This window comes from Erpetoichthys calabaricus, chromosome 4 (assembly GCF_900747795.2).
Source record: "Erpetoichthys calabaricus chromosome 4, fErpCal1.3, whole genome shotgun sequence".
Classification (NCBI taxonomy): Eukaryota; Metazoa; Chordata; class Cladistia; order Polypteriformes; family Polypteridae; genus Erpetoichthys; species Erpetoichthys calabaricus.
Genome location: NC_041397.2, coordinates 109,918,619 through 109,946,297, shown reverse-complemented (window position 1 = coordinate 109,946,297; position 27,679 = coordinate 109,918,619). Strand labels below are relative to the sequence as shown.

Sequence of the window (27,679 nt, the reverse complement as noted above, 5' to 3'; positions counted from 1 at the left end):
CCCTGGATAATCTCTTTAGTGGTGGTTACTTTACTTTTTAAATTAATGTTGCATATGTAAACATTATATTCCTATGTGATTATTTGCAGTGTGACGATGCAAGCCTAACCATGAAGACCATTAAACACACTGTAAATAACTGTTTTTATGTGTTACTGTCATTCCCACATTCAAAGGGCCATTCAAGTTCACCCACAACATATGATGCTGCCTCCCATCAATTGTTTCTCCCTCTTGTCCACTCTCATCTCCATCCATTGTTTGTTCCTGTCTTTGTTGATGTGCAGTTTTCTCCACCCTGCAGCCTTACAGTATATTCTGCATGTTCTTAGTCTAATCACACAGACAAAAGTTTAAAGTGTAGCTTTTACCTGGTGAGTTTCTAAGACAGCCAGCCTCCAACAAGACACCATAAAATTGGCTCATTCCTGTCACTCTGGACATGAACTCCATTCATCTTGTCAGTGTACGAGCCACAGAAAAAATAAACAGATAAAATTTTATTTGCAAAATTTACTATTGCTCTATATCAAACATACATACTGTATCTTACAAATGAATATCAATACATGAGACTGAGCACTCACATAGATTCACAATACATTAGTCATGTGAATAAAAATGAAACACAGACCCCACTGTTAGAGCCAATCATTTTGGTTAATCCACAGCGTCAGTTTAAAAAAAAAAAAAAAAGAGCCAAGCATCTCTAATGCCATGGGTATTCCACTCGTCTAGGCATGTAGAAGTGAATATGCTGGCAGAATCCACAGAAAATGTTTGCGTTCCCTCCTTTCCACTTCTTTCATTTCTGTCTCTTAAGAATGCCACTCCCTACGTGTGTCTGAAATTTCAAAGAGGAAAGGAGCCCCCAGAAAAGTGAAGATTCTTACATGCCCATCCGAATGCTCTGGATAATTTGAAAGATGGCTGCGATTAAAAGAAAAGAAGTGGATTAGTAACCACACCATTCCCAGGCACCAAAACACCAAGAGGTTAAAACTGCTCTTATTCTCAGTCATTCTCAGATTTGGTCCCGATGGACTCCTGTGGCTGCTGATTTTCAGTGTAATCAATTCCTGCTTGAATTTTGGCCCCATCCTATTTCTTAGTTTTTACCTTTATTCTCTCCATCCAGTCAATTTTCTAATTTACTTAAACTGCAATGGGGTCATGAGGAGCTAGTGCTCACCTCGGCTGCACTGGGTGCAAAGTGGGAAACCAACCCAAAATGTGGCCCATGTCCATCCTGGAGCACACTTAGACATATGCTGAGAAAATATACAGCTGCCACTTTATCAACATGGGGAAAAAAAAACCCATGTGGGCACCGAGAGAACACACAAAGTCCACATTGGTGGTGCTCTGAATTCTGAGGCTGCCACCTTTATTGTGTCATTTCAGAAACTTCCATGAAGAATTTTTCACTTTTTTTTTTCAATTGAGCAAGTATTCAAGGTTATCCATCCATCCATTATCCAACCCTCTATATCCTAACTACAGGGTCACGGGGGTCTGCTGGAGCCAATTTCAAGGTTATCTTTCTGATTTTTTTTTTCCTGTTGAAAATTTACAGTCCTAGCTGCATGATTTTCAACTTTCGACTTTGGCTTTTGTTGTCATTTGCACCAGTGTCTGCCAAGCTTGCTGTCACTTTGTATCCAAGTAAGGAAAACGTCACCGAAAAAAAAATTTCAAAAGTCTGAAATAGTGTAAGCTGTCCTAATTCGGGATGTCCATAAGAAATGTAATTATTTATTTCATGAAGTACAAGTACATAATAAACAAGAACAGTTGTGTCAAATATTTGAAATAGTAAAATGTCTGCTTCAATTTAAATAAAGACTAAATATTCTCAATATTAGAAATTTGTAATTTTTCACCCTCCACAGAGGGCTAGATCCCTAGTAAAGGATCAACAACAACAAAAAATAACATCTTATTTGAAATCACTTGAAGAAGTCTAAAACGATACCCCAAACGCTTATGTTTGAAAGTTGTCATTTTTAACCTACTGGAAATGACTAGTGCAGGGCTAGGACCACTGGTAAAGAATTAGATATCAAAAAATTATCACATTCATGATCTGAAACCTCACAATAGCATGAAACAACACTCCACATGCCTATCTATATTACTGATCTCCATTTTTTTGAAGTTTTGTGAAAAGGAGTAACTTTGACTCCTCGTATCCCATTAATCCCTGAAGTGGAGTGATGTGGCATGCACAACTTCAAGTTCTGCTGATCATTTTTGCTGAAGACACTGTCACACACGTGCGAATAGGAGACAACTAAAGGGCCTGAATAATTGAAATCCCATGCCTGACCAGGGGGCGGCGAGGTACACTTATTGTCTCTCTCAATCCCTTACAGACCATTCTCGGGAAATCCTGCCTGGTTCTGGCACTATCGATGATGTCACTTCCGGTGCTGCCGATGACATCACTTCCGGCTCAGACCCGGATGACATCACTTCCTCCCCTGGTCTTTAAAGCCGCCATCTTAAGTCAACAAGTTCAGTTCAATTGTGGACTCCAATCTGTTAAGATCTGTTTATTATTTTCAAAAGCATTTGCAGCTGGGACACAAAATACAGGTGGCTGCCCCAAACCTTTATGTTGTCTCTGAGTCATCCTTATCACAACACCTATTGGTTTACTTTTTATCATAAGGGTGTTATTTCCTGCACTGAAAATGGTCAAAAAATTGCCTAAAATTAGGGGTTCTCAAGTCTGGAGGGCTAAAAAATGGGGGGAGTCCCAAAGAACTTGATATATTGCATAACTAGACATTGAGACAAGTCAAATGGTATGTCATAAGTTGGGTCTTTCTTGTACCAGTGAGTCAGGAGGTGCAAGGCGTAAAAAAAACTGACGTGATTTCAAAGCATTAATAAGTAATTCTTATGAACATTATAATTAATTTTTGTGACCATAAAAGGAAAAAAAATGGAAAAAGTGACTCCTGAGAGTTAAAAACTAGGATAAATAAAATGCAGATCTTTTTCAAATTTCTTACACAAGTAAGGTATAAACAGCAGTTCAGTTCAAAGCAGAAAGGAGAGCCGATTAGGAAACCTACTGGCATGGCCATCCTCTTAGCCCGAACTTGAGAACCACTGCTCATCCTAGTCCACTGATAACAACGCTTTTTGCACTTAATGGATCCTTTTAGCTTAACTGCTGTAAATTTAAATGTAAATTTGTGAATTTTATATGAAGCCTATTGTAATTGCAGGCTTTTGGGATAAACAAATTGATGTTTTAGTGACAGTAATGGGACTGTTTTCGTGCACCTCACACATTACTCTCCTATATCCCAAACTTAAAATTTCAAAAAGGTGTAAAACTGCAAAGACATGCAAACTGGGTGAATTGGCTATGCTAAACTGACTCGTGTATGTGTGTGCGTTTGTCCTGTGATTCACTATAAAGAAACATTACAGCATTAGAAAAAATGTAACGAGAACAGGCCATTCAGCCCAGCAATCTCGTCTATCCTATTCATCCAGATTATGCACAATAACATCAATTCAAGATCTAAAGGTCCTTAAAGTCCTGCTCTCCATCACACTACTTGGTAATTTAATCCATGTGTCTATGGTTCTTTTAGTGAAGAAAAAATTTCTAACATGAGTGCAAAAATCCACCCTTCAATGTTTTCCAACCCCATCTCCATGTTCTTGTTGCAGAATATACAGTATATTAAAGTAACAGCTGGTATCTACTCTGATAATTCCTTTCATAATTTTACACACTTGAATTATTTCCCCTGTTAATCTCCTTTCATGAAACACCTGCGTCCTGCTCTGTATTACCGGGAAAAAATACTTTTCTTTCTTGGTACCAGAGGTAGAAAATTAGGAAATGCATTATAATGTAAAATCTTAATGTTGTGTATTTCATTGTGAATATCAAGCTCTATAAATATCAAATATTACATTTAATTCAAACAATTCAGGGGGGCAACATCTTTCATTATATTGGACAGTGAAAAGCTACAAGATTACTATATGAGAGAAAGGAGTGAAACATGGAACAAGAAGAAGTTCATCTTCATTAAGGATTTGAAAATGGAGGCATGAAAGATCCACTGATACCCCATACTGCTGACAGGCACCTGCTTTCCCAACTTGGTAAGTGAATCAGAAAATAGACAGACAGACTGAAAGATTTTCACAGGGAGAAAAGAGAGACATGTTTCCTGGAAGGCTGCAGCCTCTCGTTCCTGCCAATTTGTAAAATTCTTAGCTGGCTTCTTCATGAGATTCCAGTTACTACTGCCTGCTAAAGAAGCATTCCTGGCAGGCATCATTTAACCCTTTGTTGCTTCTCTCACTTTTTTTTTTATCAGTTACTATTTAGGGAGACAACAGCTTACCATCAAATTTGACGCCATTTGCACCTGTAAGAATTTATCATATATGACTGTTTCAATAAAACATGGAGGAAAAATATAAGTTAAAAGGTAAAACAGAATATCTGAGAAATACTAAATTTATTGAGGTTCTCAAAACACTAGTGTTGTTCTCAGAAAAGGAAAAATGTACATTATTACAGTTTGAGCTCCTGCAAGAACAATTCTGAAAACTGCTTAATTCAATTCAGAGTCTCAGTCAGCCGGGGCCTATCCAAGCAGCACTGGTCATAAGGCAGGAATGAACTTATTAGCAATTCACTAAATACACACATTTGTTATGCAAGAGCAACAACCAGCAAACAACAAATGTGTGTGGGATTCACAATGCTCATTCCTAGAGGCAGCGGTGCCAGTCACTGTGCCATTGTACCACCCTAAATTTCAACCTCCCAGGAGTATTTCATGTGGACCTGGACTTCCGGCCCTGAGGTTGTGGGTTCAAATCCCGCTACTGACAATGTGTGACCTTGAGCAAGTCACTTGACCTGCCTGTGACCTCCAATTGGCAAACCAAACAAAATGTAACCAATTGTATCATAAATGTTGTATGTCACACTGGATAATGGGAAGGCCAAATTTAAAATTACCTGCAGTTTACAAGCATTAACTTGAAACAGCTAGGAAAGGAAATGAAAATATATATTTTTACAAATGTTAGAATATGACTCTTTTGTGGTATTTCTTGTTCTGATAGTCTTTCAGATTAGTTGACACAAATTGTCTGTTTTTGTGCCACCCTTATTAACTCCAACAATGAACGCGTAAGTTTGCCAATACAGCAGAGACCAAGACCAGCTCCATGTCAGCTTTTGGCAGATTTTAAAAGAAATGGGGGAGAGAGAATTGGCACAAAGATTAGGAGCTGACAGGCAAAGTAAAAGAATTATTAAATGATCAAGAGCAAGCTGCTAAAAATTAATTCATTATAAAAAACAATGACATTTAATTTGGACTAATGAAATGTCCTTGTAGCATTACAATACACTGTGGCTTCGGCAGAACAAATTGCAGCAAATTAATTTGTCACAATACCTACATACACCACATGTTTCAAAGGAAGACATGGCAGCCAAAGTGTTTGAGCAGCCAGCTCTGGCACCCAGGTGTGATTCTTGTCCTGGCCATTGTCTTTGTGGAGTCTGCATAATATACTTGTCTGTCTCCACATACTTCCATCTTTCCCTCTACATCAAAAAGGTATGCAAGTTAGGTTGACTGTTAACTGTAAATTTGGATAGCATGAGTGAGTGTGCTTTGGAGTGAGCTTCCAGAGGTGATCCAGGCCTTGTACACAGTACTGCACACGTACTCTCCGACTTTCCATCACCTATAGTGGAAATCAATGACATGAAGAATGGGCGTATGGATGTTTGCTTCATGTAACTGAGGCGTGTGGAGTAAGCTACAGTAGGGCACACCCAAAACTGAAGGGTGCATTAGACAGGAGAAATGTGAAGCATGGATTAGTGTCACCCTTGTGGTTGGTGAACATTCTTCTGTGGGTGGATCACCATCGCCTGTAGACTACAGCATACAGAAAGTATCCTGGAACAATTTTTTTTAACAACACATCTATGAATTTAAATGTTGCAGCTTAATTAGCCCCAACAGGCCTTAAAGTTTCCACATAGAGCATAAATGGCAGAATAACAAAAAGCTGCCTAAATGCAGCTGCCATTGACGTAAAAGATAAAAGCAGACATGTTTTATTTTGGTCTGAACTGAAGAACAAGGAAATTGAAAAATGTTAATTTATTTGCAGAGCATTATGTAATGCTGCACAACCCAGCAATGTACCAGAGTAATACAGCTGCACCAGTTTCGATTTTCAGATTTTATTTAAAATTGTTTCAACAGATATTAAAATCATTTCAAGTGTTAAACATATAGAGGTCCCAACTAAAATATTCCACTAAAAACTGGAACTGTGATAGATTGGCTCACTGTCTAGAGAGGTTTCCTAATTAGCACCCACCACAATATTTATTCACAATAAAATATCAATCTTATGCCCAATGATCACCCCCCAAACCAGCTCATCGGAGTTCAAGATTCTAAATGACAGCAGAAGCGGAGCCTCAGTGGATCGACTAGTAAGGACGAGCACTGCATCATCCTCATCAAGGAGGTAAACAGCTATGGGTTAGGACTGTGGCAAAGACGAAGAGGAACTCCAATTTCATTGTATCTTCAGTCTCTTTAAGTGGATGTTAGGATTCAGTGGACTTGAATTTCTACAATGGACACTGCAGCAATTTTCAGAGCACTTCACTTTCCTGCCACCCTTTACAAATCTGTGACCGTTTGCCTGCAATTTACTTGTCTACGTTTTGTGCTGATGAAATGCTGCTAATGGATTGTTTCTGTGTTTCATCATGTTATGCTCCTAACCTACTGAACTTTCTTGGAGATGCTGATAACGTCTGTAGAATGAAAGGTGACCTATTATTACATTGTTAGCAACAATATGCCATTTTATCTGCTGTTTATGTTGTGCAGCTTGTAACAAACAAAAAAAACTATAAAATGCATTGTAACATTTTCCTCTGTGCAGCATTAACAATATTACGTGTGTTATTTATTTACTCAACACTGTACATATTATGGAGAGTTGGGGCACCACGGTGGAACAGTGGTAGTGCTACTGCCTTGAAACAAGGTGCATTCAAGTCCCAGGTGCTCCTTGCGTGGAGTTTACATGTTCTCCATGTGTCCATGTGGGTGCTCCAGTTTTATCCCACAGTGCAAAGATATGCAGGTTAGGTGTACCGCTGAGGATAAATTGGCCCATGTGTGTGTGTGTTCACCTTATCCAGGGATTGTTCCTGCCTTCCACACACTGTTTGCTGTGGAAAAGCTGGTTTCGAAAATATATGGATGGATGGATGAATACAGTGAAGAGTTGTCAGGGGCAAGCATTCAAAGGACAAAGGAAAGTCTAAGCCAAATGAGAGATGGCTATTAGAATTCAAACCTATGAAGACCATTGTGTGGGTTAATGCTCTGTAACCTCAAGTCAAACTCCAGATGTTGCAACCTTTTTGGGCACCAAAGACAAAACTGAACTTTCGTAGAACATGTTGCTCATTTAATGGAACAGGTAGGCCAGAAGTTGCATTGAAGACATGGTCATTTTAAGGGGTGCATGAACTCTATTGTCAGATGGAGTTACTTCTGCTCTCTACTCCTATAGCTGCAGAGGAACATTCTTGACCCCAGAGGACAGATGAGTCTGGAGTTAGAAGCAAAGCTGCTTCAAATGCTTGCTGTCAAAGACAAAGACAAGCCAGACAGTGATAGAGAGAGATGAGATGGAGAGTGTTTTGTACTGTTTGGAAGATTGGGAGGCCACCTCTAATAACAGAGAGAGGCACCATTCTGTTTACAAAGGTTTAATGGGGAAGCAGGGTATGATTTGTTTTCTTTTTCTACTTTTAGTTCTCCTTTTGTTTACTATTTTCTTGTGTGTACTTGACAAAAATACTGTAAATACTGTTTCCTTTTCCGGTGTCCTTTTGGTGGTGGCGCATCTACCCAAAGTACCATGATGTTCCAACAATGATGGATGGATTAAAAGCCAGAAGTCTGTTTGACCATCAGCATCAAGTGACTCTGTGAGAACCCTAACTACAAAGAGGACTATTTCATTTATGTTAGGTAGAATGCCCAGAGGGGACTGGGCGGTCTCGTGGCCTGGAACCCCTACAGATTTTATTTTTTTCTCCAGCTTTCTGGAGGTTTTTTTTTTTTTTTTTTTTCTGTCCACCCGGGCCATCGGACCTTACTCCTTTTCTATGTTAACTAATGTTGTCTTATTTTAATGTTTTGTCTTTTATTTTTCTTTTCTTCATTATGTAAAGCACTTTGAGCTACTTTTTGTATGAAAATGTGCTATATAAATAAATGTTGTTGTTGTAAATACCTCATTTGACAAGTGTAGTGTCCTTTTAGCATTAAGCTAAGTACAGATGCCAAAGGGTTAGCGTTTGTGTAAAATTACAATTGTAGACAGAGAAGAATGAAGAAACTTGCATCAATGTCAGCAGTGTGTCATGTTCCTAGATAGATCTTTGGTAAGCAATATATTTGTAAGTCTGCATCTGGGCATACTCCAGTGACTCATGCTGATATTGTCAGGGAAGTACTTGGCTAAATGTTTCTTTCCTGGTACAGAATTAAGACTGGGCTTGATAGACAACCACTGCTTAGGGGAGCCATCCAACTTACCAGGTTAGCCTGAAACAGTAGACACACTTCAGTGACTATATCAGTTCCCTTATCCCATGACAGCTCTGAGAATATTGTAATAGTGGAATAATTTGCTCCTCTGACTGTATGCCAGAGAACATTATTGATGCTCATTAGGGAGCAGAGGGAGCTAACTTAGTAGTAGTGCCATGCTTCAAAGATGAGTCAACTCCGGGATGTATCCACACATTATTAAACGAAACATCAGTAAAATTAAATATTTTGTTAATATAATCCTCATAAAAATACTAAGTACACTTTTATTAAAACTTTCATAAAGTTTTTCTTTGTCACTCATCTACAATAGTTTGTCTTGCTTATGCAACTACACCTCTGTAGCAGACATGATGTATTCACTATTGGAATATTGCCTCTCATTGAGGAAGCCGTATAGACTGGAGAAAGGCATTAGTTTCCTCAGCCAGGACTAGAGAATAGGGAGGGTGTGGAATCTTTGATTCCACAGCTTCACCAAGCAGCCTTTCCAATCTGTACAATGTGGGTGGGGGCACTGGGATGACGCAGCAGAGGAGTGGCCAATAGCTCTCCTTGCTACTTTTCCCAGACAACTGCAAATGGCAGAGCAAATCAGAGTAACACTGACCAATTATGTTTGCCTTATGGACCATATACTGTAATCCATATGGACTACACCCTCAGCATTATAAAAAGACTGCATGTGATCTTGCCAGCACTTCACCATGCTTCCATTGTTTGAATTGTTGTTTGGACTCTTGAGTATAATGATATATCCTAATTTCATCCTCAGTTATGAAATGCTTCTTAGATTTCTTACAGTCTGAACTCATTAGCTTGAAATTCTTCTTGGATGTGGTGGTGCATCCAATGTGCTAAGATTTTGCTCAGGTTTAACTGTTAACGAAGAATGGATTCAGCTAACCAATAACTAATTTGTAAATTGTCTGCTTTCTCATGAAACATCATCCTTTGATTCTCCATTACAATTTGCTACACTGTGGTAACATTTTCTTCTATCATCAGTGTGAGTTTGTTCAGGTCTTTGGTCAGCTTCAAGAGACATATTGCCATTATGGAATTCTACAGCCAATCACATGTCTGTGGCACGTGAAGGGGACTGGTCTTAAAACATGTTGACTAGGAGAGAATAAATCTTTAAAGGCATTCACTAGCATCAGAAATTCAAAGAGAATACAATAACTAATTTTGTGCTTTTGATGTCCATATTGACTTGGTTCTCAAACTTTCACTTGAAAACAAGGGCCATAGAATACCAATTCCAGGTTCATGCTAAAAACTTTTTCATCACCCCTTGAATTTATTCAACCATATTTTATCCATATTGTGGAATCCACGGGACCTGGTGTCACAGGACCTGGCAGAAGTCTCTTAAAAGGCCATACATGCAGTACCTCCTCTGTGTATCACGTTCATTACTGCAGAGTTAGATTAGCTAGAATGTATCACACGAGGACAGTCTTTGTCACCAGAATTTATATGCAACTGCAAACTTTTTTCTACACTAGTCATTGAAACATTTTCTCAATTTAGGGTCATAATAATTATGCTAGACTTAGTCTCAGCAAATTTTGCTGTGATAACAGCAAGATTACAGCGTCCCTTCCTGTCATTGGTGGCAGCAATGTCTGAGGACAGTAACAATTTTAAACTAAATCAAATCTCACATACGAGTGAGTGCCCATTATTTAAATGGAATTGACAGTAAGTAAACAACAGCCCGAGAAACACTTAATGTGTATTTTCATCTTGTGGCATTAACTATCACAATAGGTCTAGACAAATCCATGGATGTTTCATCCGCTTACCCTTGTATTTAATTTACACCAAACAGTTTCACTGCCTGTTACATTTAAAAGGCAGAAAAAGTTTATCACATTTATCAGAGCTGATTTTCACTGACTTTTCTCCCCTTAGTCATATTTATTTTAGTAGCATTTTATTATAAAATTCTTTAAAGGGAAAATTCTGCCTACTTTTTATGACCATCTGGTATATATTTCTATACTATAATGGTCTGTTTCAGGGTTTGCCAATATTCTCAGTTTAACTTGTTCCAGAATCTTTTCCATGCCTGGGAAGGGACCATATTGTTAAGATAAGTCAAGATGGAGTAAAAGTCTTCTTGTCACTTGTTTCATGGTTTTACTAGTGTAGGCACCCTGTTTGTAAAAACAATTATACAATCTCCCTTATTAACCATTTTATGGTATTACAACATGGAATCTTAATGTTTGTAACTGGTGCTTTTTGCCATTTTAAGCACGTATAAAACTTCATTTTCCAACTCATTTAATCAAGATCAGGATTATGGGAGTTGCAGACTCTGCTATCAGGATTTGACACAAGGCAGACTCTCACCACATTGCAGACTGGTTCCTTTCATAGGGCACACTCACATATGGCCAGTTTGGAGTCGCCAGTTAACAATTTATTTGTGGAAAGGAGTGCTAGGTACTCCTAGACATACCTATTCAGGCAATGCCAATGGCCGGGTTCAAACCCAGACCTCTGGAGCTATGAAGGAGTGCCACTGCTAGTACAGCTGTTATCAAAAGCCATGTGATGGAGTCAAAAACATATTCCAAGCAGATCTTGGAGAAGATAATCCTCAGTTAGGAATAATATAAAAAAAATTTTAAGTGCTGAAATTTTCAATGGATTTCTTTATAAAGAAACTGTAAAAATATGGCACATGTGTGAATGAATTTATAGTTCAATTAAACAACCTTGTAAAACACATCCTGGAAGGACTACTGTAACTGATGTGCATAGCTGAGATGGGAAATATTGTGTGTGACACATGTGTCCATGCGCACATGCAGGCTCTAGGTCAAAGTTGTATGTTGAAACTACCATTCATGTATTTTTTGTGCTCAGAAGAATTATGAACGCTTTGAAATCACTTTAGCTTGTTTTGTCTAGTCTTCCTGACTCAGTGTTACGAGAAAATCCCCATGTATAATATACCATTCGATTTATTTTGATGTCTAGTTATGCAAGACATCAAGCTTTTTGGGACCCCCCCCCCCCCCCCCCCCCCCTATTTTTGGCCCCTCATTTTCAGGCCATTTTTGAATCAGATTTTGTGGCGGAAATTGCACCCCTTCTGATAAAGAGTAAACCAATACATGTCTTTGGCAAAAATGATCAGAAGCACATGAATTTGTGCATGCCACATCAACCGACCCCAGAGATTCACCCCTAATGGGATATAATGGGTCAAGTTACTGCTTTTCACAAAACGTCTAGAAATGGGGATTGGTAATATAGGCATGTGGAGTGTTGCTTTATGCTATTTTGAAATTGCTGATCACAAATAAGAATTTTTTGATATTTGATTCTTTACTCTAAGAGTCACCCCCAGAAGATTAAAAATTACACAAGTATGTGGGGTATCATTTTAGACTATTTTAAGGTCAGTGATTATGAATATGATGTTATTTTTGTTTTGATCCTTTACTAGGGACTTAGCCCTCTATGAACCAGAGTGAAAAATGACAAATTACTTTTACAATTGAAAAAAATAGAATTTAAACATTTAAACTGAAGCACTTATTTTAATAGTTCAAATATTTGACACAACTACTCTTGTTTATTATGTACTTCTATCACAGGAAACAAATCATTATATTTCTTAGAAACACCCTGAATTAGGACAGCTTATGCTAATTCAGACCTCTCAATTTTAAAATTGTCTTTACACCTCTCCCTGTTCTCCTAATGCTGAACATGTTGTGGTAGCAGTCTTTACTGTTAACTGAGTGTATTTAATTCTTATTTTTTTGTTCTGTTCTGCTCTGATGTGATTTGGTGTAATTTCTGCAAATTGTACCCAGGATGTGAAAATCTCATACTGACTAATCCAATACTTAACAGTTCATATTTAAGAAATTTGCTTTATTATTACTTATCTTTCTTATCTTGTACTGCTCTGTACTCTTGTTTATTCTGAAATATGCCTCACAACAGTGCTTTCTGGAAAAGGCCTATTATGAAGACTTTGTTGGTAAACTGTTTAGTTGCACTCCTGTGTTTCTCCTCAGGCATCCCACAAGAACAAAAAAGACCACACAAATTGCTACTGTAAGCAGGCATAACACTCAAAGCAGTCTAAACAATATTAAATAGCATTTGTCACATTATTACATTCACTGCTTACTTAAAAACTTACACTACCTTAGTGTTTTATTTTATTTCCATGCTTTGAAATATAACATGTAAATCACGGTGCTGCTGAATCACAAAAATAACAGGTTTTTCAATTTGGCATACATAATATTTTGCTGTTTTTACAGAATTTATTTTGGTACTTGGTGCTGAAGTTTAGCCACAAAAGACCCAAAACTGATACAACGTGGTATTGGAATCACTGGTTTACTGCTAATAATGCTAACTGGTTGAGGGGTCAGAAGTAAATGGATTGAATAACTGTTTCAAAGCGTTTCAGCACAAAACTTTAATTTTGTTTAGACACATTATGGATAATTGAGATTGAAGAATGGCAAATGGCCAATTTTCTTCATTATGTTTTCAATACATATTCCAAAAATATGCCAAAGTGTAAAAAAGCACTAATATTTTTAGGATAAGGCCCTTAACTGTAGTCATTTTGATGCAAATAATCAAACAGGGACATAATTAATTATATACAAGAGTCATGTTTACCAGAGAATTACTTTCACAGCAACTTTGTACTCATTTGATTCTGTTGCATGACAAGAAAATATGTTAAGGGCATGCCTCACATCTCTCACATTTGTAAACTTCAAAACTTTTGATTTCTCTCTTATATGACTACTAAATATGGACTGGGCTATACTGCTGAGCAGTAACCATCAGTGCCACCACAAAGTTCTCACTCGCCAGACTCTATTAAGGATAGTGGGTGGGTAGTGTTAACATTTGATCGTTTGTCCAGTGCTTGTGTGGATTTACTCCACAAAGACGTTTCCTCTCATAGTCCAAAGATACGCTGCTAGTTTTACTAGTGTTTTTATATTTTCCCAAGTGTGTGCACCCCCCTTTATGTCTTATCTAGGATATTTTATACACTGCATCCCCACAATTTGTTAACTATACTGATACAAATTAATGATTTCTTGGTTAAAGCCTTGACATCTCCTAATAATGTATCATTCTCAATTTTAATATTATTAACATTATCTATTGGGCCATTCTTTAATCTGCATAATTCACTAGAGGATTGTGGCGTCTGAACTGTGAACTGCAGCATCAGGTACAAGACAGGAACCAGTCCTGGACAGAGTGACAGCTTAATAATCACACACAAACACACTCGCCAAGCTCACAATAAGTCACCAATGAGTCTAACATACATGAATTTGAGACGTGGGAAGAAACTGAAGTCCCTGGATAAATCCCATACAAATATAGGGAGAATTTGCAAATTCTAAAAAGCCTGTGGCCATGTTAATATTTAAACCCAAGACTCCAGAGTTTTGAGGCTGCAGCATTACATCTGACCCACTTTGCTACTCTTCCTAATTTTATTGCATTATAATTACATTATGTATTGTTAGTGGAGTGTCTTTGGTACAAACAGCCTCTTTATAATACACATACACCATAGAGACAGTAAAGCAAAATATAACTCCAATATCACTATCCTGATCTACAAGTACCTTAAAATAGTAAAGCAGAAGAACAACATAACGTTCTCAAATAATTTGAAAATTGATACTCAATGAGGAAATCAGGTTGGATTTACCTTTTTTGTCAGCATTCTTAAACAGAATCATCTGGTTATTTTTATGTCTTTTTCTTTCAAATAAACCACAGTAACCTGTAACAAATTCTTGGTTTATCACTACAATTCTTTCTTTATAATCTACACATTGTACACATCATTCCCAAACAGAGGCACATATAGGAAAATGATGGTATTACCTGATCCACATACAACAAAAACAAAGAGAGCCAATAGCCATGGTCCAACTGGGTATTTCTCTTCCTGTGGTCGCTGCAATAAGGAAGACAAGATATCTTTATAACTGCTGCAGTAGTGACTTGATCGTTTTTTAAAAATCAGTATCTTTCCCTGCAGTTAATTACACTGTGTTCATTAGAAAAAAAATCTTTCTGACACTTCTTCATAATCGGTTGGAAGGGTGGCACCTCAGCTTCTCCTGCAAACTGTGTGTACACAATGTCTGCTATCTGTAAAACCATGACATGCTTCATGTTGGTGGGACATGCAAGTTAGAATTTTACTGCTCTTGGTAAATTTGACCATACTACTAAAACTAATAAATTTGACTTCTTCATGGTCATGTCACACTGTTCAATTTCAGATTTCCGTGGACCAAGCTGGGCACCCAAGTCTATAATATCATCAATAGTGGAGCTTCACATTCAATAGGACATAATGATTTATCAAATGTCTGATTACAGGATTTATATACCTTAAGTTATGCCAAAATTGGGGGCTCTCTGATTACATCATGACTGCCAGTTTTCTTTAGGCAACAAAACACATTTTCATGTTAGGCCTCAGGTAGAAGATTATATCCTAAATGTTTGTGAAGAATGTTGCCATTCATTTATTTCTTCTTTTCTGCACACTTACACTTACTGTAGGTGCTGCATTAGTGTAAAAAGAATCATTTTTGATGATTGTGACAAAAAGTAATGGATGTTTGTTTTTGAGGGAGCTGGTACTCCCCTGTGACAAAACAACTGCACTCCATTTTTTTACACATACACTCCCTCCATCAAGTATAAGACTCTGATATAATACGAAATTCAGACTAGCTCTTACTTTTTCCACATAACTGTTTAACGTAGAAAACAGTTGCACTTATATTAATGTTATCTTTTAGAGTAAGATTTACACCTTGTGTAAAAACGTGCAAGTAGAAAAAGAAGGAAGGGGCTTTGAACTTCAGATTAGTAAAAAAAAAAAACTATTTGATTTAAGGGGAATTATAAGCTCCACTATTCTGTGAAATTGTAAAGGAAAAATGGAAAAAAGATTGAGAGTTAAGAAACTGAAACTATGAAATTATATGTTCTTGTTCCTCAGAAAGTGGAAACTTTTAATTTTTGCTGTCTCTGATTAATAAATTAAGTGGAACAAGTGAACACATAGTAGTCACAGGCATCCTTCAGTGGGAAAACTGAGAACCTCTGATGAAGATATTTAACAGCTTTACTATGTGCTTTAAGAATCTCATCATCATCAGTCTTAAATGATAACAAGTTAGATGTTTCAACTTAAATTATTTAGGTTTTCTGTGGTGGCGATCTACGCCAACACCACCTGATCAAGGCACCATGCAGACCCTACATTGATGGATTGAAGGCCAGATGTCCATATGACCATCTTCATCTAATTCTTCCATGAGAAGCCTGAAAACGATGAGGACGGATTTAGATTATTTATGTTAGGTAGAATGCCCAGTTGGGGCTGGGCGGTCTTGTGGCCTCAGAACCCCTGTAGATTTAGTTTTTTTTCTCCAGCCCTCTGGAGTTTTCTTTTTTTTCTGTCCTCCTGACCATTGGACCTTACTTTATTCTTTGTTACTTAGTATTGACTAATGTTATTTTTATATTTTTATAAACTTTTCTATATTCATCTTGTAAAGCACTTTGAGCTACATCATTTGTATGAAAATGTGCTATATAAATACTGTAAATGTTGTTGTTGTTGTAGTTTATTCTATATTCTCTTCAACATCTACAGTATGTTGAGAATATCTCTCGTTTGATTTACACTGTACTTTTTTAATACATCCCTAAATTTTGCCATCAGCTTAACTTTAATTTGTAGCATCTTAGAGGATATAGATGGTGTTGAGTTAAAACAAGTATACTAATGATGCCAATCTTTACAAGAAGATCACTCCTACATACATGATAGCTACACCATGGTCACTTTTGTTAAACAATTTTCAACCTTGAGCTTTCTATTAACAAAATAACACTGCTCCAGCTCAGTTAAAATTTAATTCTTTCTTTTGCCTCTGATCTTATCCATTTATCTCGACGTTCACTGTGACCAGCCTTTAAATAATACTTAGCAACATATAGAGCTTGGTCGCTGATCTATAACACTTAAATAAACCTGATCAGCCATGACAACTCTCCATAGAACAACTGTACCACTTCTTCATCTTCATACTCTAGCATTCCATTACCACATCTGAATTGTATCTGAGCAATTGTTAAACTGTTAAAATATAACTTATGACTGCTGACACTGGCACCTTCAAACTCAATAAAAAATTAAAGAAACAAATCTACTCTAGTAAAGGGGCATATAGTCTTTTTACTTGGACTGGTCATATGTGAGACGTTAATGTTATTTGGCAATTTCCAATTTCTAGTGAGTGGATGAGTATTACTGTATAAATCTCTACCCTGTCTCATTTGTAGAAGTATATGTCATCCTCTGTACACCTACACCTCTGTTTTACAAAGCTCAGCTTTGCTCCCTCAATTACTTCTTCCTTAGTGGACTAAAGCAGCAAGGGATATTTCAATGAGTAAAGTGACACCAATTTGCCAATGCAGAGAAATTCTGAGATGGAAATCTCCATTCCAGATGTGCATGTGTACCCTGGGAGAGATAAACTATCCGCCTGTCTCACAGGATAATGTATGATTGTAATGGAAACTCACTGTAAACAAGCTGACATTTATTTCTTGCTGTGTTACACAGTTAAAACTGGTAGGTACAGTATTCTACACTGTTACTTTTTTATTTCTGCATTTTACTTTTCAAAAGATGAAACACAATGATATTGTTTTCATAGCTGCTTATGAGTTTAGTTTATTTCTCCGGTCCTGTTCAGCCTATATACATCGGACTTCCAATACAACTCGGAGTCCTGCCACGTGCAAAAGTTCGCTGATGACACTGCTATCGTGGGCTGCATCAGGAGTGGACAGGAGGAGGAGTATAGGGACCTAATCAATGACTTTGTTAAATGGTGCGACTCAAACCACCTACACCTGAACACCAGCAAAACCAAGGAGCTGGTGGTGGATTTTAGGAGGCCCAGACCCCTCATGGACCCTGTGATCATCAGAGGTGACTGTGTGCAGATGGTGCAGACCTATAAATATCTGGGAGTGCAGCTGGATGATAAATTAGAATGGACTGCCAATACTTATGCTCTGTGTAAGAAAGGACAGAGCCGGTTATACTTCCTTAGAAGGCTGGCGTCCTTCAACATCTGCAATAAGATGCTGCAGATGTTCTATCAGACGGTTGTGGCGAGCACCCTCTTCTACGCGGTGGTGTGCTGGGGAGGCAGCATTAAGAAGAAAGACGCCTCACGCCTGGACAAACTGGTGAGGAAGGCAGGCTCTATTGTTGGCATGGAGCTGGACAGTTTGACATCTGTGGCAGAGCGACGGGCGCTCAGCAGGCTCCTATCAATTATGGAGAATCCACTGCATCCACTAAATAGTATCATCTCCAGACAGAAGAGCAGCTTCAGCGACAGACTGCTGTCACTGTCCTGCTCCACTGACAGATTGAGGAGATCGTTCCTTCCCCAAACTATGCGACTCTTCAATTCCACCCGGGGGGGGGGGGGGGGGGGGGTAAACATTAACATTTAACATTATACAAAGTTATTGTCTGTTTTTTACCTGCATTATTACCAATCTTTAATTTAATATTGTTTATTGTATTAGTATGCTGCTGCTGAAGAATGTGAATTTCCCCTTGGGATTAATAAAGTATCTATCTATCTATCTATCTATCTATCTATCTATCTATCTATCTATCTATCTATCTATCTATCTATCTATCTATCTATCTATCTATCAGAAATGCTTCCTTACATAAAAGAATAAAATATGTAAAAAGCTAAATTGACAAACAAAATAACAAACTTATCATGAGCAAATATAATTGAAATTGATATTGTTTTCCTTTTTAATTTCTCACTGAAAATTATAATTAAAAGGTTGATTCCTAATTGCATCTCAATGTTTTCAGGTTACTCTAGCCCCTGAATCAGATTAAGCTCTCTACCTAGTATTTAGGAGGTCGTATCTTTCAAATTAACAAATTAGTTTTGCCCATCACAATTTTATTTCTACTTTCAATTATCTTAAAATTACCTTTGTTTTTCTGAGTTGCTAACTAGGCCTTTAAAGGCTGTACTTTGAGCCCCTAATGCTTCCTGCTTTTTTTCTTATGTTTGGATTGTTTTCTTATAAATTGTTTTGTTTCCCATAAATGCCTAGTCTTGGCAATGGAGGTAACTGGATTTGTCAGCAATTTCAGACACAAATACACAACATATGACTGAATGACAGGTGGAATCAGTTGTTCCTCTTCTTAACAGAGCTGACAATAATGTGTTGGGCTGTTGGTTAGGATTGCAATGGCAACTCTACTGAATGCATTTGCAAGAAACCATAAATCTTATCTTGTTTTGCTATTAAAATGGACTTGGGATAGCACTTATTGTAAAGACCTACTTTTCTGAAATTATTCTTAGTTCTCCTTGTCTCCCATTTATTCAATTTAAATGACTGCAACAACATTTATTTACCTATACTGAACTGCACTTTTTCAAGTCTGCCCAGTGTTGATAATTGCATGAACGTCTCTGGCATTTTAGATCTCTGTTACTTTTCTAATTCAGGATAATTCTTCTGTCTATAATTACATTGGATACTTTCCCACATGCCTGAGAAGAATGTATAATTTGTTTGTATTCAACTGTTGCATGGACAGAAAGATCTACCAAGTTGGTATAGCACATACACTACCTGAAAACATTGTGGTCAGTCCTTTAAAAAACATATTCAGTAACTTTAGAGCAGCTAATATAAACATACCAAAAATTACAGGATTTCAAAACAACAGAAAAATATCCAAATAAATGTAAAGTAACTTGTATTTCTTATTTGTGTCCACATATTTGTTGTTGTTAAATCTCTTTGAAAAATTTGCTTTTTTATACTCAATTTCAGAAAGGAAAAAAGCAAGTGGTAACTCTATCATTTTTGGAATGCTAGTACGTTCCAAGATGGCATTGGGAATAACTTATCACAGACAACTAAATGAATTGGAGCAATTCAGAAGAACTAATGCCTTTCCACTACTTGTTCAAATTTGAAACCATACTCCTGATACATTGAGGCAATAGTGCAAATCCATGACACCCTGATATCCCTTTTTATTACTAACTAAAACAGATTTCAAAAAAATCAGTTATATTTAGATTATTGGTACATTTTATGTTTATCAAAACTCATTATGATTATCACTTGAAAGAAACTCTTGAACAACAAGATGCTTCTACTGTGTCACCAGATTCATCACTCTGTCTTTCTAATTTATGTTTAAGATAAGATTACACACATTTACAATACTATATCGTCTACCCTACAATATCTTACAATATTTTCAAAACCTCTATCTACATATATGCAACCATAAAATTACACCAACTCAAACATGACTAAATTTAACCAGTGAAAATCTTTTAAGTGTATATCATAAGCAGCATAGCTAAACTGGTGTCTTTCACTCCCCTAATATGTTTGTTTCATTTACCTTGTCTGGACTGGCATCCACCTCTTAATGCAGATTAATAAAGTAACCTGGACTTCACATTACAGATCTTCCCTGGTATAAACCTTAAACTGTACATCTCTGCAACAGCTGAGACAACCAATTCCCCAAAATAAGATATTGATAGTTTCATTGGTAGGGTGTAACTCCTTCATGTGTAGAAGGTGGACATTCATATCTTGAGTTGTGCTAGCAATCACAAACAAGTAGCCTACTTAAGCGAGTAAGGAACCATGGTCAAATAATAACACTCTTTAACACTGCTGCTCAAAACTGGACAACAAATTGTATAGTCTAGCATATATGTTAGTTAGTAAAGACAATGTGATCTCAGAAAGTTGTCCATCAAGATGGATTCCATCTGAAGAAACTTCCGGAATAACTGACTCAGGCTGTGATTGCAGTCATGATGTCTTCTTTCTTGCCAATTAAGAATACAAACTTATTTTATTAATTTTGTCTTAACACTCATTGTGTTGTTATTGTTCACAAATAATTTAGACAGCTGCTTTTATAACTTTCTCAGAATTGGTTAGAGCTACCTGAAATGTACTGTGTGTCCAATGATACATTGGGATGATAACTCATGATACACAAAGGTGTCTAGTGGTCAAGTGATGTTATTGGAAGGCTTAAAACACCATGCTGGTGTAATGGGTTACATCTGGGATTCTTTAACTCAACACACACCTTTCTGTTCTGTTCAATCTTGCAGCAGAACAAAATAAGTCAGAATATAGCAAGTTGCTTGATTTTAATACACAGAATGATGTGTGATAGTTAAGGGATAATGGAAACATTTTTCTATGTATATGTATGGATCGGTTCAGTTTAACAGACGTGTAAGCTTGCTAAGCAAAACAGAAATTAATTTTGAAAAATGAAACACTCTTTTTATTTACTAATTGCTTTATGCATGTGGAAGTGGTCAGTATTGATAAAACACTGTATCACCCATACATTGCAAGATGACAAATTGGCAATCAGCTGTGATACAGTGCAGTTATTATTATATTTTATTTACTGGTAGATGGGGGTTTTATGGATTGAAATCATAAGCATACAAATATGAGAAGAATGTTGAAGTTGAGAAAGTGGCTGAACTTAAAATACATCTTATTTATATTTTACAAATAGATAACACGGGACAGTTCGCTTCCCGGGTACTCCCTGCGCGGAGTTTGCATGTTCTCCCCATGTCTGCGTGGGTTTCCTCCGGGTACTCCGGTTTCCTCCCACAGTCCAAAGACATGCAGGTTAGGTGCACTGGCGATCCTAAATTGTCCCTAGTGTGTGCTTGGTGTGTGGGTGTGTGTGTGTGTATGCCCTGTGGTGGGCTAGCGCCCTGCCCGGGGTTTGTTTCCCTGCCTTGTGCCCTGTGTTGTCTGGGATTGGCTCCAGCAGACCCCCGTGACCCTGTAGTTAGGATAAAGCGGGATGGATAATGGATGGATGGATGGATAACTTAAAAAAAAAAAAACTTAAAAAGTAACCAAATATCAATGACGACTTTGAAAACTACACTAAATTAACTTAAATGTTCTATAAACTCAGATCTACTGTATGTAACCTTCATGCTTTTATGATCACTAATGCTAAATTGTTTGAAATTTTTGATCATGTGGCACAGTTCTTCTAAACTTGGGATCACAGACCAGTTTGGAGGGAGGGGATTGTGAGAAGCATTATGAAAATGAGTGAGGTTTCCCTTTAAAACACTTCTGTTGTAAACTCTGTAATCAAGAATCTACTTTCTAAAATGCCAGTAAGCAGTATCATTGCTTGTCTGAGCTAAAATGATACTGATGACAAGTAAGTGCTAAGAAGCTCCTTTAGGGATCTTTTGTGCCCACTGGTGTCAGGCAATTCAATGCTTTCTTCCAAAGTCCGAAGCAAAATGCTTATACTCTTTTAAGTTCATTTTGCTATTTCTGAAGAATACACATTTATTTATTATTTGTCAGTTTATTTAGTTTGTTACTTGTCCTTTGAGTCTGTGTCTTTGTTTTTAATGTTTCTGCTACTGTATGCATCTAAATTTCCCATTGGGATTAATAATTTTTTTTAATCTAATCGAAAAGCCACCAGGGTGTGTTTGCTCACCTCCTCTGATATGCAATACTACTTATACAATTGCTAATGCTATTCATCTTGTGGAGTCAAAGTAACAGATATTCTGCATGCATATCCAATTAGGTAGTGAATGGACATCAGGAGCTTTGGGGAAAATGACAGAGAAAAAAGCAACACTAGCTAGATCACCCAAAATATTTATATACTGTAATATGTTTACATCAATTGCAAAAAACTAGACAAAAACATATCTGTGCAGTAATGTACTACAAGCATTATATAAAACACATACACAGAAAAGAAAAAAACATTTAACTAGGAAATAAGGATGAGGTCTTCTGAGTATGATGGCTCTCTAAATTTTAGGAATTAGTCACTCTCTAAATTGTGCTATATAAAATAGCAATAGACTGATGCTCACTGAAGTGAAAATTACCAAGGTATACAACTGCTCATCATACAGTATATCCTCAGCTATACTTCCCAAAAGGAGGTTTGGGGGTTGGGGATAAAACAAATGCACACAGTCAGATTTATGTCACATTAATTAAGACAGTGAGGCTTAAACCCCATTGTCCTACAGATGCCTGCATCCACTCAAGATCCTAGATTCTGCATGAATTAAACATTTCATAATATATCGTAATTATTATCTCACATATTCTACATGAGGAAGTATTATAATATATTGTCCTTTTAATGCTCTTTTTATTCTTTGAATTGCTTTTTACTGCATAAAAGTCAGGATGTGACATAATCAGTGACCAGTGTAAACCCACCATTATAATGCTTTGACCATGAACAAATACCAACTATTACACTGTTATCTTTCATAACAGGTGTCAGCTGGATCGGAAACCAAAGAACCCATCTGGGAACTAACGTGCAGTGTAAAAAGCGGTGTAAACTGTTACAGAGATGACATCACATCTCCTGTGAATAACAATCTAATAAGCCTTTTTTATGTTTTTTGCTGATTATAGATGGAAGGGTTTGAGGTACCTGTACTTGTACTGCTGTCAATTTGACAAAAACTCAAGGTTCCATCTGCCAGCTTTTACAGGTGATCCCACTGGCCAAATATTCACTGATTTCCAGCTTTTTTAATGAATGCTGCTATAAAATCATAACTGTATGTGCCTCTGTGTACCATTACTGTGAAATTTTGAGTTAATCAGGACAGCTCATTATACACACTCACACATTCAATGACAGACAAATATATACAGTGAATGGGAGTTACCGCAATTATTCATGTGAGCTCTTATAAATATCATATTTCTCTTTTGGCACCTAACTTTAAACCATTACAATTGAAGAGGACAGTCAAGAAAGGTACTTGCATATAGCATACAGCCACAAATTTGACTAATGTATGAATACATATTACCAACAGGATTTCAGATTGTTTTGATTTATTGTTATTGGCCATATGTCTACTTTCGATCCCACCATTCTATACACAATTACAAAGAAAGGCTAATTAAAATAAAATACCAAAATGATATATCCTAAAATCAAAAATATAATTCTGAACACAAAAATGCCATGCATTTTGTACAAAGAAATATAAATAAGGGCACATCACTGGACTTTTATGTCTTCTGACATAATTAAATAAATCAACATTTTGGAGTGTGTACATAATCAAAACCTTTTAAAAGACACTAAATGCCTTGTGACAAGTGCAAAGACACCACTTTAAAAAACACACTCTTTGCAGTCAGCTCTTCAGTTTAGCATTTAAAATTTATCAGAATATTGTTGATCAATTCATCAATAGTTCAAACTTGTCCCTAACTGTTTTGACTATGGGAAAGGTGCTATATAAATAAAATGTATTATTATTATTATTATTATTATTATTATCAAAGTATGTATATCATAAATTTCAAAAAGTAAATTTGCCAAGGATTCCTAAGCCTAACTGTTAAAAGGGATGCTATTATCTTCACAAACTTCTTTCATGTGCAATAATATTTTGTAATATTTCTGTAACATTTACATATAACCAGTATCAAGTTGAATCCATACCATTAATGAAGAGATTTTAAAGTAAACACTGGTGCTTAACCTACTTACTACATTTAAAGTCTATTATTGTGTTATTTTTAATCTCAGTTTGGTTAAGATAAAAGGATTTAGTAGGTTCTTATACACAACTCATACTCCAGGAAACAACCTGACAGTTTTTATCTGGAATCTCTATATTATTTCTATGTAATAAAGAAAGCAATACTGCGCAGGATAAGACTGTGGCTTAACAAGTTATACATCTGTAGCATAAACTATTTTGATTTTACTTCACATATCACTTTACAGATGTAAACAACACTTAAATAGTCTGCAGATATCAATTTATGAGGCTACCCATAAGCATGTAAGCTGAAAGATAAACAGAAGACCTCTGGCACTTACAGAGTTGTATTTTTATCAGTAAAATTTATTAAAGGCCTGTGTGTTTGTTTTGTTGTCTATCTACACCAGGGCTGTCCAGCTCCAATCCCGGAGGCCCACAGTTACTGTATATTTTCCTTCCTACCACTTTTTTCATCAGTAAACAGTTTCCTCTGTTAATTACCTCCTTTTCCTTCATTTTAATTTTAATTGTTTTCTAAGATTCAGTCCTCCAACTTACTTTTTCTTGCATAAAATCAGCCAGACAAAAATGAGATGTGAAGTGTGCCAACTGATGATCAGCTAATTTGGGACCTCAAACTCCCACCAATTTCACTTCAAACAGTTTTTTAATTAGAAGCTGAATCATTTTAAGTAAACCTGTCATTTAAATTCACAGCTTGTTGTTGCTCACATTCTGCCATTGTAGACATTTCCAAAACTGTTGATTTTCTCTTTTCTATGAGCACCCTCAAAGTGTTTTGTGGACCTGAACAGGTCTACATTTCTGAGATCTTCACCCTCCTTTATTTTTAGATTCTGCATGATGGACACAGATTGCAAGTCATATGTTGGCTTGTTTTGTATCTCATTATTGTTTCTTTCCTAATTATGGAAACAACAGACAATGAAGGGGTCTTTGTCTTCAATGCCAGGTCATTCAAAATTAAGGCAAAAGAAGTTGATGAGCAGCAAAAACTGGTCACTACCTAAGAAAACTGTTAGAATGAAAACCTGATGTCACTGTAGCCCTCTAGAATCCGTTTTGATTTATTTATTATACCTGAAATGAACTCTGCTGTTTTACGTTCCTATATTCTCAGGAGACATATTTTTTGTTTATTTCCTTCCATCCCCTTACGTTACCCCATCGCAATGTATTTTTATTTATTTTTTGTGCACCCTCTCTTTGGTGATTTCCTCTCCAGATGGCCTAAATTTAATAGACTTTTGACTAACATTAAAGATTATTTTGGACAATAAACATTACTATAACTATTCATTGTGTACAAAAGTTGTCTGTCTTAAAGTGATCTGCTAGAAGCAACACAGAAGAAATCTAGTGTGGACGGGCCATTGCTTAGGTAGCCAGGGGAAAAAGAGAGTTTGACATTGCAAGTGCACTCTTGCAGGCGACTGGGAAGGCAACCCACTTTTTGTGTCCTGCAGGTTCTAGTTAATACGTGCGATGAAACCCTAACAAGACGCGAACGAATGAAAAAGCAAGCTTGTAAACAGAAACAGGCTGGTAATTTAATTTACCGATTAAAAATGAAACGAGGAAAAAGACAGAGGCCGACTGGGCTCTTTTATATTCCATCAATGAACGCAAATACGCCCACACCCACGCCCCCTGCCTTGAGCTTTAAAGCTCACCTTTTATTCACTCGGGAGCGGATCAGTCCGCGTGGATACGCAACGACACCTGACTCTTGAGATTTTCTCACGAGCTGATAAGTCAGTGACCGCTATTATCAACAGGGGCTTTCCGCTCCCCTTCGGTAAGCCAAACAAGCCCCCCACTCCTTTCTCGAACGCTGGCGCGCAAGCAGATGCTCGCTCCTTCTTACCAGGGTCTTGGCTACGTTCCCCCTCTGTGTGATGTTTTTACTGTGCTTTTCGTTTGCCATTCGAATCCTCTGCTTCGCTACCATCTTCCTTCCGTGCGCTGAGTTCTTTCCTGACGCCAGCCCCGAGTCTCGCAGCGGTGAAGCCGTGTGATGCTGAGGCTGCTGTCCTTCAGCACCTGCGAGACGCGCACGTAACGCCAAACGGACGGAAGTGCCCCCCTAAACCAGCACACCCCCCAGCGCCTCCCCGCCCCCTCGTAACTTATTAACACATACATTAATTACAAAACAAGTAAGCAGTGAATATTTGTGGAATTAAGTGTGATCCTCTTCTCGCCAGTTCTCCTCTGCGTCTTATAACAGAGATGTTAACACGGCTTCGTGCTCGCACTTGGTTTTAGAGTGCGCGAAGGAGCCGGCTTGGGTGTAATACGGCTTTTCGGCGGGCAAGTGACGTTTCGGGGTTCGCGCGCCGTAGTAACAGTCAGAGCGCGGAGCTGGGCGCGCGAGTCGAAGTGTGTGGAGAGTTCAGAAGTGTCACGGAGGAAGGGTGGGGTCAGCAGAGTGGTCTGGAGAAGAAGCATCGAGTTGTTCGACGCGTTCCCCGTTTTTTCTGCTTATTGTGACAAGTCAAAAGCCGACAGTAGGTTTAAGAATCCGTGCCATCAGTTTTTTAAAGGCCTTACTAAAGGAGTTAATACATACGTCTGCATTGTAAATGTACACATGAATGAAACTTGAACGCTGCATAGCGAAATATTTTAACTGTAGTCAGTAACCTTAACTCAGACCCCCCATTTTAGTTGGGAGGCAGCATTATTTAACGTGTGTAAACCTTCGTAATGCTAAGCATTAGAAGGGTGGCCTGCCTTGGTGGTGGTTCATACATGCGCTGTTTCAGAGATTTGCATTAAGTCCTTAATATCCTAAAATTGAAGTGCAGAAAATACACCGAGGTTTCGTGGCTATTGTTTTTTTCATAAAACATTTATATACAGTAAGGGACAACTTTCTTCTGTTTTCTTCAAAGGACAACCTTAAGAAAAAAATCCTAACAGACACAAGGGACAGGTTACCAAATTACCTTCAGACTTGTCAAAAGACAGATACAGGCTGACCATTTTATCCCAGTAACTAATAAAGTTCAGTTATTCTGTAAGAGTTTTTATCAGCATAACGGAGCATCCATCCATCCATTTTCCAACCCGCTGAATCCGAACACAGGGTCACGGGGGTCTGCTGGAGCCAATCCCAGCCAACACAGGGCACAAGGCAGGGAACCAGTCCTGGGCAGGGTGCCAACCCACCGCAGGACACACACAAACACACCCCCCACACACCAAGCACACACTAGGGCCAATTTAGAATCGCCAATCCACCTAACCTGCATGTCTTTGGACTGTGGGAGG

General features: G+C 37.5%; 2 protein-coding genes across 2 annotated transcripts in view; one reads left to right on the top strand and one right to left on the bottom strand.

Annotated features, from left to right (window-relative positions):
• The window catches only part of tpt1 (tumor protein, translationally-controlled 1), a 1,004,241-nt gene that overhangs the window by 715,374 nt on the left and 261,188 nt on the right, over window positions 1-27,679 (top strand). The window lies entirely within an intron of this gene.
• On the bottom strand, window positions 486-26,482 carry serp2 (stress-associated endoplasmic reticulum protein family member 2). The gene is made up of 3 exons (XM_028801267.2): window positions 26,271-26,482; window positions 14,577-14,649; window positions 486-930 (listed from the first exon to the last, which is right to left on the bottom strand). Exons 1-3 carry the CDS (start codon window positions 26,352-26,354, stop codon window positions 890-892), a joined length of 198 nt encoding a protein of 65 aa, XP_028657100.1. The 5' UTR covers window positions 26,355-26,482; the 3' UTR covers window positions 486-889.